The 12,039-nt window shown below is 48.7% G+C and overlaps 2 protein-coding genes across 3 annotated transcripts in view; one reads left to right on the plus strand and one right to left on the minus strand.

The window, feature by feature from the left end:
• The window catches only part of DOCK2 (dedicator of cytokinesis 2), a 362,595-nt gene that overhangs the window by 161,607 nt on the left and 188,949 nt on the right, over positions 1–12,039 (minus strand). The window lies entirely within an intron of this gene.
• The window catches only part of INSYN2B (inhibitory synaptic factor family member 2B), a 97,909-nt gene that overhangs the window by 78,387 nt on the left and 7,483 nt on the right, over positions 1–12,039 (plus strand). Inside the window, exons 2-3 of the mRNA XM_084884017.1 lie at positions 6,523–8,754; positions 9,885–9,959. Of these exons, the coding sequence (XP_084740143.1) occupies positions 7,445–8,754; positions 9,885–9,959 (1,385 nt within the window). The 5' untranslated portion in view covers positions 6,523–7,444. The remainder of the gene's footprint in view (positions 1–6,522; positions 8,755–9,884; positions 9,960–12,039) is intronic.

Raw genomic sequence — 12,039 nt, forward strand, 5'->3', positions numbered from 1 at the left:
CTCTATTGCCTGCAAACTCAGTGGCGCCTGAGAGTTCAGTCATGTTCCCCTGAGCTCCTGCCCTGCCAGAGACCGTGCTGCGGGCAGGGATACGAGACAGCGTCCCCGTTCTGGAGAACATTGTAGGTAGAGGAGAGCTCAGAGCCTCTGCTTCCCCATCTGTAGAATGAGAGGGTTTGTCTCAGTGGCTTTCAACCCGAGCTTGCTGGGATCCCTGGGCTCCAGGGTGTGGCTAAGAGTGACCCGGGCATGCACTGCTTCCTGTGTTTTCTAGAACATCTCGGCTTTATTCTGTCTCAGATATTGGGATTGGGATCAAGCTTGGATTTAAAACTAAGATCCCATTGCTAAAGGAGAACTGAAATCCACTGAATGGGATGTCTCCCAACATGTAAAGCTTTGAAGGTGTCTGCTCTATTTCTAAGGTTGTATGACTCCTTGAAGACACTAACTATAAGAATCCATTCACTCATTCTTTCAACAAATGCTTACTGAGGTTCCTCGATAAATGGGACAGAGACAGCCAATCAACGAGCTAATAGGACAGAGGGCCATGGGAGGGAGAGGAGGCTGGGAGGGCCTCCTGGGGAGGGCATCCTTGGAGCTGAGGCTTCCTGGGTGAGGAGACCAGCCTTGGAAAGGGGAAGAGCCATCCAGATAAAGGAGCAGCCAGCAAGGAGGACAGATGTCGAGAATGAATGAGGCATCTTCAGGGTCGGGGACCAGGACAGAGAAAGGAAGGGGAAAGTGGCAGGAGATGAGATTGGGGGTTGGAGGGTGGCAGACAAGGCCAGGTGATGCAGGGTCTTGCAGATTTTGTAAAAACTTTAGGTTTTAATCTAAATACAATGGAGTGCCTTAGGAGGGTTTCAGAGAAGGGCCTGGCATGCTCTGATTACATTTTATAGAGATCACTCTGGCTGCCATGTGGAGGGAGCATGGTAACGTGGACAGGCAGGAGATCTCGCTTTTGGAGGCACAAATGAGAGATGATGAAGACTTGGGTACAAATAGCAGAAACTGGGAAAAGGAGAAACATGGCGTGTTTAAAACTGAGAAGATTTCATGATCACTGTACCTTTCTAGGCTCCAAATATATGAGTTTTGATTATCCTTTGGTGCCTAATTCTGCCTCCAAGTCAACTTACGCTTAGTAATTCCAGGAGGCAAAAAGAGAGCCAGTTCCCTTTGGCTTCTTGACCATTTGGGGGAAAATACAGATTCACACAGACCCCCCCCCCCCCCCCCATTTTATCAGCTCCTCTGCTCTTTATTGAGAAAGCTGCTGAGGCAACTTTCAAATTGAAAAGATGTCTTGGACCACAGACATGAGCTCTGGTTTTAGATGGGTTTGCAGTGACACTCGCCAACATATGACCGCCATGCAGCTGAATACAGGCGGTAGTGAAGGGAACTTTGATGTGAAGAACCACAAGACCCAGGAGTAAGCGATCAGTCGTTATTTTTAATGGTGCCTCCTACAAACTTATACTATGGAGGATATAAAATATAAGACATATTCCTACCCTTTAAGAATGCAGCCTGAGAGAGAGAGAGAGAGAGAGAGAGAGAGAGAGAGAGAGAGAGAGAACATGCATCCTCTAGCTGGGGAAACATGAGCAGCAGAGTGGTTAGACATCTGCCTGGCTAAATGCTGATGGGCCAAATGAAGTGGGAAACTTGGGGTCTCCACTGGAGTCCTGAGGCTGGCACTGGGGTTTGGGTTCCAGTCCCACCTCTGTGACTCAGGACAGGCCACCTAACGCTTCTGTAGCTGATTCCACTTCTTTAAAACCGGTGTTAAAGCTTCCCAGCTTGCTCAATTTACAAGGAATTTGAAAATGCTTCGTACGTTGTAAAGTGTGATATAAATAGGCAGGGTTATTATTACTGACTTGAAGTACAGAAAGAGAAAGGAGATAGCAAGGTGTCAGCAAATAGAGCTTTCCCCGAAAAACAAAAACCTCATCAGGTTTCTCCCGCTCAAAAACCATTGCCCAGAGCAGGGTTTGCAAGCTCTGCCTGCCCCCACCCCCCAGGCCAGATCTGGCCTGATGCCTGTTGTATAGATGAAGTTTTATTAGAATACAGTCACAGCCATTTGTTGTCATATTGTCTGTGGCTGTGTTCTTGCCACACACAGAGTTGAATAGTTGTGACAGAGACGGTAAGGCCAGAAAAGCTGAAAATATTTACTATCTGGCTCTTTAGAGAGAGAAAAAAAATATTGCTGACCCCTGAAGTAAAGGCTAAAGCATAAATCCCATTTAAGTGCCACTGATGCTTGAAGCCGGATCTGAATACATGAGATGAATCATGTAGCTTTCTCCATCCACGTCATCCCCTACTCTGTACGGCATTCTGCACCACCGCCCAGGTACTGGCTCTATTTGAGGTGGCTCTTCAAGGCCCCTTCTTAGTGCCACAATAGTACTCAGGTCTTATTCATTTCTGTAAGCTCCACCATGTTTGTCACGGTGCCCAGGTCACAGCAGCTTCTCAATATGGCTTCACCAAACTCAATGAGCCATGGACAGAGCTAGCATAATAACTAAATGACAGACACATTTCCTTCATCCTAGAGACCTAGCATATTTTTGAAAGAGAAAGCAAGTTGGAAATGAATTACTTTGTCACTTAATAGTTACACAAATATTTATTCCATGCCAACTATGCAACTATTCCACGCTATAGAAGTTAAGGCAACTAGGTAATAGGCGATTATATTCATTGCTTTGACAAGAATTCACTTAACCCAGGCTCTGTATCAAGCTGGTGTAAGGGCCAGGGGTTCAGAGTGGACTGTGACCAGTGTCTGCCCTCAGGAGCTTGCAGTCTAGTTGGGGAGGCTGAAGGTCAACCACTGCACAGGGAGGTAAGTCCAATGCAATGTGGTGCATGAAGTATGGACATGGCAGGGAGAGGGCAGGATTCCTGGGAATGCCAGCCCTGTGCACTGCATCCTGAAAATTTACCTATAGTTTACTCTCCAGAGAGAAAGTGCAAGGAGCAAGATATTCTCATGAATATCTCATTGATGGTCCCCCTTGGGTTCTATCTGATGAGCTAACATGGACCATGCCCACCATGTCATGCACATTATCTGATTTAATCCTCATGACAACTCTATGTGGTTTTACAAAGGCAAGGCACTTGTTGCGGGTCAACTGTCAGGAAGTGGAAGATGCTAGTCAAGTCAACCATAGGCTAACGCCTATGCACTCAGTCTTTCACCATAGAGCCTAAAAGCCACAGCAGAGAGCTGGGCGTCTATTCCAGAGAAAGTCCACAATGATAGTGCTAAGTGTTTCTGTAGCTACCCAATGGACACGATTCCATGAGAACCATCCAACATGGACCACACATAGCTCATGGTTGGATCCGAAACAGTCGTTGGTGTTAAGTAAGTCAACAATCAAGGGAGGAGAGAAGAAACTGTCACAGCAATAACAGTAAAAAGACCAGCAATAACTCCAAGACACGGGGTGTGCAACGGGCTGCCACAACCACCTCTGGGGAGTGATTCTGGACTCCGGCCAGGATGTTAATTAAGCCCTAACCACCAAGGCCCAGGGAACCCCCTATCAATTAGTGGTGAGCTGGGAGCCTGTGAGACCTGAGGCCTATGAAAGGCTGTTCCGTTTATCCAGGTGTACTCCCCAGAACACGTCTGTGCAAAGAAGAATTGGAATATAAATATTAAACTTTTTAAGTGAACATTTTTATATTATATTTACTATGCTTCCTAGGTTATGCCTAAGACACAAGAGTTTCTATATTCGCTTAATTGTTCAAATGATCACGTTTAACTTTTCATTCTTTATGCATACCAGAGGTAGTGTAAAACCAATACATATATGGGGAAATGCCAAATTTTAAATAAATTGCATAAGTAGAAATTGTTCTCCCATTTTATGGGCAATGATGAAAAAAAAAGCCATCAGAAACTGACCAAACACAGTGACAAAGAGGCTCTGCTAAAAAGGCGTCTCATGCAGTAATAGTGGGGCTACACATTAGAACTTTCTGGAAGGAAAAGTGATAATCTCAACAAAATGTAAAGTATATGGGTACTTTAACCCACTAATTCTTCTTCTATGAATTTATTCCAAGGTTCACCAAAAAAATATTACTTACAGAATTATTCATAATATCAAATATTTAGAAACAACCTAAAAAGGATAACTGGACAACAGAGTCTGGTTTGCCTATTTAAAAGAGGGTGTGAATCTTTTAGCCATAATGTAAAACTTTTTCCATGCTGTTCAGTTTTTTAAGGCTTCCTGTGAGCCTGCATGGGAGTGCGATGTGCATGCCTGGTGACCTGAATCGCATGCATACAGAGTGGCTCTTTATGGATGGTGAGATTTAAGATGATTTTTTTCTTCCTTTTTTGTTAATCTTCACTATTTGAATGTTTGCAATGCACATGTAATATCTTTAAAAATAGAAAACCAACTGTTTTTGAAGCTCAAAAGAAGACATCTCAAGGGTACATAAACTGCTGGAGAAAAAGCAGGGCTAAAACCAGAATAATGGCTGACTTTCAGAAGGAAAGGGGAGAGGGACTTTGAAACCTGCCTGACAGCCTTGCACCAGAAGTCCCTTCCCAGTCCTGGAAGAGGCAGGAAGTGCAGTGGTCAGGATCCTGTGTGCATGATCAGTCCTCCAATTCAAATGTCAGCTCTGGCACTTACCAGGTGAATGACTTGAGGCAAATTATTTAACCTCCAGTGCCTCAGTTTCCCGATTTATAGAGAGATTCTGGTAGTACCTGCTTCTATGAATGTCACAAGGATTAACAAAGAAAGTAGATGAAAAACAGCTATCACAATGCTTAGCACATTACCAATGTTCATTAAACATTAGCTATGAAAACCAGCTTCAGACCACTGTAGTCGAAGTGAGTTAACTTTACCAGAACAAAACACTAATGAACAGGAAGTGAGAGGGAAAAGATGGAGGACAATAACCTAAATAAATCAGAAAAAAATAGACAAATAAATATCTAGGCTCTATAGCAGCACAAGAGGAGTAGCAGGGCCTCATGACAAGCTGACAAGTCATTTGCATTATAGATGCATCCTGTTCTCTTTCAGGTCTGGCCACTCACTGCCCCACAATGCTTAGTTGGTCCTTCTCAAGGGAGCCAGAAGCTGGGAAAGCTGAAATTGCCCTGCTCATTACCTAGTAATCCCCGAAGAAAGAAGACTCTAAGGCTGAGAACCATTTACAGAATGCACACTATTTTATGACATTCATTTTCTTTTCAAACTCTTTGGTCAACCCAGGCATGCTTCCAACTTGTCTGACCACAGTGTGATTCCTTGAACTTGCCATGTAGGGGATAGTCCCTTGCATCTCTCTAGGCCTGCAGGGGCCTTCTCATTTCTCAAATCGCTGGTATCTTCTGTCTGCACTCAGGGCAGGTCCCAAGGGGACAAAGTCATAACCTCGCGGCTAAGAACCCAAGCGTTGGAATCGCAGATATCTGGGTTCCCATTTCAGTTCCTTCACTGAGCACTTACTCTCTCTGAGCCTCCGCTTCCCCATTAGTCCAATAAGAACCCTGACACCTGAAACGTTATGCTGTAAGGATTAAGTGAGATAATGCAATAATGAAAAGGCAATGGAGTGTAGAGGTTAAGAGGAGGGAATGAATGAGTTCCAGCTTAGAACAGCTCCGGGCATATTAGTGAGATCTCAGTAAATGAGCTGTTATGATTAATGCATGGAAAGCCCTCAGCACGGTAAAAATAAGTGTTCAATAAATGGAAACGGTTATTGTTACAAGGCACACTTCCCAAAGAGAATTTTATGCACATTTATCTCCTGGAAAGCAATTTAAAAAATGAAGACATTAGGGAAGATCTTGTCCCCAAGTAAACGCTACAGTCATAGCAGAGAGAACGCACTGTTCTGTTGTCCTGGCAGGGGACCCAGCACCCCTGTGCCCAGGTTCTCATTTGCTTCCAAAGGACCTTCATCCAGCCATCTACTCCATGAACACATGCCCATGAAGCACCCACTGTGAGCCCAAAGGAGGACTGGGAATACCCAAGCTGGCTCTGGCCCTGCCATGCTGGAGCTTAAGGGGTAGAGGCACATCAAACACACACACACACACACACACACACACACACACACACACGATTATTTAAGGATGGCTGCAGTTGGTGTTATGAAGTATGTGACAGGAAGGTGTAATGGTCTAGCGCTGGAGGTGTACATGAGGGAGGAGTCCTTGGAAAGGCTCCCTGAGGAAGTAACATTTAAGCTGGGACTTAAGGGATGAATGGGAGTTGGCTAGGGATGCCCAGAAGTGAAGGAGGAAGTGATCAGGCAGATGGGCATTTAGCTCCGAGGCCCTGCAGCCACAAGGGGACGGGGCAACAGAAGGCAGGACGGTGTGACTGACTCGCTCCTAGACCCTCCGCTCAGCAGCACCCACCGGGTGGATGGAACTTGGAGAGAATCCCAGGTGCTCAGGAACTGCACTCAGTTGTCTCTCTTCCCTTCCAGACTCTCCCTGCCCGCTGGCAAAGACAGCCAAGCCTCAGACCCCCCAGTGCCAGGGCCAAGGGCCAGCCTTTCTCAGCTTAGACTCCCAGAGGCTACAGCCAGGGATCACTTGCCCACCTGTGAACTTGAGCCACGCGTGAACCACGCCAGGGACGCTGCCCCCTGCATGGCTGCAGATGCCTCACGCCTGTCCTGGTCACACCCCACCGGGTTTTGTGAGGCTGATTAGGAAGATACGCGTCCCCCGCTGCAGGAGAGGGGCACAGTATGAAAGGACACAATGGCTCTGAGGGCGGGATCTGTGATTGACAGAAGCGGGGCGGCTCCCTCAGGAGCATCATCATGGATCATCAAAGAAGCTGACCCCCAGGCCACTGATCTCTCCGCCTGAGTACATGCCCTGGCAAGAAGATGTGCTTGAGCGTCCTGTAGTTTCACGCTGGAAACGGATGCTCCGGGAAAGGAAGCTGCCTGTTCCAGACGTGGCGGGTCTCCTTTGGAATTCACACATCGGGAGTCTGGAGCTATCCCCTAAATGGTACTTTTGTTGTCTCTTTGTTCAAGGCGGCGAGCTTTTCCCAGGATCGGAGCTGCCTGCCAGCGTCTCTTGATAAACGGCCCACCAGCTCTCTTGGTAGATTGAATGTTTAATAATTAGCCTAACGCATTGTTTACCTAAGTGGCAATTATCGCGGCAATGAAATAATATTGTAACTGCAGGGGAAGCATTGCGGAGAGCTCCCGAGCGGAAGCCACGGGCTGGGGATGGCCCACACGGCCGCCTCCTCTCCGGGGAAAGGGCCGCTCCATCCCGGCTGGCAGGTCTCTGCGTCTGAGATGCCAGCACCGGAGGCTGCCCCCAAGACCTAAGGACATGTGCCCAGGACACGTGTGTGGCCCCGATCCCGTCCACTGAGGCCCAATGGCCCAGCAAAACACGACGATGCGCCCGGTGCTGCTGAAGCGGAACAGCCTGGAGTCAGTGGCGTTTGCCAAGCAGCCGCACCACCGCCGCAGCAAGTCCCAGCAGGTGCGCTTCAAGGAGGATGGCACCGGGAAGCCTCCGCCTGGCCTGGCCGGGGTGGACGTCCACGCGCCCGAGGACCCGGCTGTGATGGGCAAGACCCAAGCTCCCAGACTCCACTCCCTCCCCGCCTACTCGCTCTCCTTCCCCCGGTCCCAGAAGGCAGGGGGCCTCCGGAACATGGCGATCCAAACCTCCCCCAGTCTCAGGAAGCATTTCCCGATCTTCAAAAGGAAGAGGCTCATGGCCAGTAAGTCCCTGGTGGAGATGCCAACCGCATTCCAAAGTGCCATCCAGGTCAATGGCAACCTCTCGGAACAGGACATGGTGGCTTCTGACCTCGCCTGCTTACGGCTGGCGCAGCGCCTCGAGGACGGGCCTCGCAGGGTCCAGGTGTCGCACCCGTTTCTGCCTCGAATGGCCAAGGTGCAGAGCAACGGGCCGGTGAGCATATGCTTGGAAGCGGGAGCTGGGAGAGCCGCAGAGAAAGCAACCGCTGCTATTCAGGTCCCGGATGACATCTATCCCAGCCCGGCCTGGGCAGCCGAAGAGCCCGCTCTCAGCCAAGACCGGCCCTTGGTGGACCTGTGTCCAGGTGATGGGCGCAGAGTGCTGCCCTCAGATTCAGAAAGAGCCCCCTCCTGCTTGAACGCCACCAGCGGTGCCAACCCCATGCCAGGCACAGGGAAACTTCAACCGGAATTGCTTTTGCCCAAAGACAACCCTGGGGACGTGGACTTTGGCCCACGGACATCTCCGTCAAAGGAAGGGTGTGCTCCCTCGCCTCCTCGGACTCACGGCGCCCCCTCGCCAGGCTCCCGCAGCCAGCCAGCCCATCCAGGAGGGGCTTCGGACTGTCCGTCATCGAGCAGCAATCACCAGGACCTGCCGCCACTCAGAGCGAACCACCCGCCCAAAGCTGGCCCTGCGTGTCAGGAGCGGACGGCGAGGAACCCCACCCAGCCGGACAGCCTGGAGTTTCGAAACTGTCCGGGAAGCGATCACCCCTCGTCCTCTCGTCCAAGGAGGGAGGACAAACTTCAGAGCAGCAGGGAGATAAGCCAGATTCACCTGGCCCGGGGCGAACTCTGCGACCTCCAAGGCAGGCTGCAGTCCGTGGAGGAGTCCCTGCACTCAAACCAAGAGAAAATTAAAGTCCTTCTGAATGTAATTCAAGACTTGGAGAAAGCTCGGGCTCTCACAGAAGGGTAAGGTGATTTGCTTTTTATGTTAAAAACTACTGGGTCCAGTCATTTGCTAGGGGAGGAACAGAGGGAGGGAGGGAGGGAGAGAGAGAGAGATGGTTTCTATCAGTAACATGTCTCCAAAAATGTCTGCATTTCAGTTGTTTCCCCAAATCCTAAGCAATGGCCCCCCTTAATTCCAACCGGGCTCCCTCAATTCTAGGCTTTGGTGGACTCCCCCAGCTATTTGTTTGTGTTTCCAAATATCAACAGACTAGAGAGAAGGGGGAAGAAGCAGCAGGGCCTAAAAGGATTGTAAGATGTGGGTCCGGTTGATAAATGGTGGGGGGAAGTGATAGCCCAGGGGCACTGCCCCCACCCAGCCTCGAAGCAAGTCGCTTCGTTTGCAAAGGATTTGGGTTATTTGTGTGTTTGTCACCAAGAACTTGAGGTGGCCACCAAGCTTACTATTGACCTTGCCCTTCACTGACCAGTCTCAGGGGGTGGGCCAGGCCATCGCTGACCAAGGCGGTAGAAACTGCAATGAGATCACAATTCTGCAGAGAGAACAGGCCACATGGTGCTATCCTGGGTGACTCACACCAGCCTGGGCAGGGGAGGCAGTTACTTAATTAGGTGTGACGTGTTCGTCCCTCAAAAATGTGCTCCCTAAAGACTGAGAGGAAGGAATGGTGACGCTTATCCCCATAAGAGAAGGAGAGAGCTGAGAGAATAAGTGACATTTGCTGCTAGGAGTTAGAGTCAGCATTGCCTTGTGAGAGAACAGCACTGAGGTGGCCCAGAGAGACACACGCTAGACTATGGGGTTGGGAGTTTTAACAACCTCTTCCCGCTCATTTGCGAAGTCCCTCGTGTCCCTTCTGTCACAAGGGGTGAAGAAGAGCAGGCTCATCCCCAGGATTGTGTCAGCGCGAGGAAACCTGCAGATTTGAAAGTGCATAAACGTGTACAAGCCCTCTAGAAACACGAGGTCCCATGATCATGGCTCCTTGTGTATTTGTATGGTCACGCGGGTTCAGGGCACAGCTGTCCTGGGAGGGGCAGTGCCACGCTGCAGGAAGGGGTCAGTATGCTGGGCGCACCCCCTGGGACTTCCGCCCATAGGTTTATCCCGCAAATTCTCTGTCTTGCAGGCGCAACTATTATCGAACCGGCCAAGATCTCAACAATTGCAGCACCTGCCAGAACACGGCGTGCATCATATACAGGTACCTGGCCACACAGAGACCGGCTGTGGAGCTCGGAAGCTACGGGTCCACAGAACCTTCTCGTAAACTCTCTTATAGAGGCAGAAAGTCAAGAGAGAGGCAAAGACAGGAAAACCTTTCAATACCCGAGACTTAAATACCAAGGTGTTTAACTGTGAGATGTTAACACGTGGTTCTAAGGAAGGCATGGCTCTGCTTTCTTACAATAAGGCCTCTGAGCACATCCTTTTGATAATGAGCCCCCTCTTACTGTACACTGAGTGCTGGTACCTTCCCGAGCTCTGCGTGCACACTGGCATCTCCTTTCAAACCTTTACCTCGGGAGGTGGGCATCCATGTCCTTGGGGAAGTGAAGCCCTGTGACCCGGCTCACATACAGCATTATCAGAGAAGGGCTCAGGCTTGGACTCAAGTCCAGACCTTTCTGACCCCTAACCCTGTGGTCCTGATTATTGCACCTCAATGCCTCTTCCTCAACAGCAGCTAACAGGCCAAGCACAAGGCATGCTCGGCCCTTTGCATTTCTGAGAGCATCATTTCCTTCCAGCAGGGGAAAGACTGCTGCGATAAAAGTGGGTTTTATAAGTAATAGAAGGAAAGCATCATAGAATAGTGAGAGCAGTCAAACCCCCCAAGTCTGGGGCTCAGTTTCCTCATCCAGAGGGTGTGTCCCTGTACAGAGTTGCCACAAGGAGCAAATGGGGTAATATATGTGAGTGCCTTCTGTGACTGCAGAGCTCCGTAGCAATCCAAGGCCTTATTATCATTATTACCAGAAAGATCAATGCCCCCTGAGCGGGAAGCCCATTTCAGTGGCCTGGTGGAAATGCAGTCAAAAGCAGTCATTTCGGTTGATGGCATCTAATTCTGACAGAAGTGTATGGTTTTGCTTTCTCTAGTACGTTTCTCTTGGATGAAAGGGGCAGCCCAAGTGGGTTGCCTATGTCTGTTTCTAAATTCTTCTCATTCTCTCCAGCAGAATCCTGAGATTTTTGTCCTAATAAGGGATGGGATGCCTGGAAATCAGAAGGCCCCTACACGTAGGCAGGGCCTTGGGCATTTCTCTCATCAAAATGCCAATTCCTTTCACCTAGGAGCTTCAGAACTACGTATCTTCACCAAAGGGCAGAATCTTCAGGAGCGAGCACAGAAAACACCCTTTACCTCGGTGTGAAAGATCCCCTGCAAAAACTCCCCCAAAAGGCAAGGGACATTGGAAATACTAAGTAGGCAGGCCCATCCATTGTCACCTTTTTGCTCCCTTCTTTTTTAAACATCTATCTTAAGCAAATGTTCTAAGCTCTAGGAAGACAAAAATTATTACATGTCTAGACAGCTAGGCAGGACAAAAAAAAATTACTCATCATAAATAATAATTATGCTTAACTAATCTCCATTCAAATGTTGCATAGTCTCTTTTCTTCCTCAGCCAGATGATGTATTTTCTATTATCTTAAGATGACTTTTTACTTAGCTTATGTAAATGAAAAGGACAAGTGGCTGTTGCCCAGGCTACTGTGAGCTTGGCCTGGCTGTGGGCAGATCATTTCTGACCCCTGAGTTACCTCATCTGAACAATGAGAGCCTTTAATTAGTTGCTCCCTCTGGTCCCTTTCAGTCCTGACATTCGGGTGTTTTGTGCTCAATTAAAAGCAGCAATATTTGGTTACACTATGACCTTCCCACAAGTCTGAGAATGTTTGCATTTTCCTGTAGCTACTTCAAACATCCCCAGCAAACAGTCTAAATTAATTTACACCCCTGGAAAGGTTAGTAAACCTTCCTGCACACGTCCCTTCCCAGTCTTCCAAGAGGAGCAGCCACTGTGTATATCCACTCCTCATCACCATTCAGAGCCAGTCTGTCCTCGCAGACAGTATCCGTACCCTTGTATCTAAACCATTGCGAAGGAACAGGCAATTAATTTGATGAAAGCAGAGAGATCAAACATCCCCATCACAGTAACAGTGGGAAGATGAGAGCTGTCACTTTTTTACAACATTTCAAACGACTGCAAATCCTGTGTTGTGTCCTGTAAAGTCAGATCTTACATCTAATGAATAAGTGATGTGCAATGCTC

This window comes from Pipistrellus hanaki (assembly GCF_964339955.1).
Source record: "Pipistrellus hanaki genome assembly, chromosome: 5".
Classification (NCBI taxonomy): domain Eukaryota; kingdom Metazoa; phylum Chordata; class Mammalia; order Chiroptera; family Vespertilionidae; genus Pipistrellus; species Pipistrellus hanaki.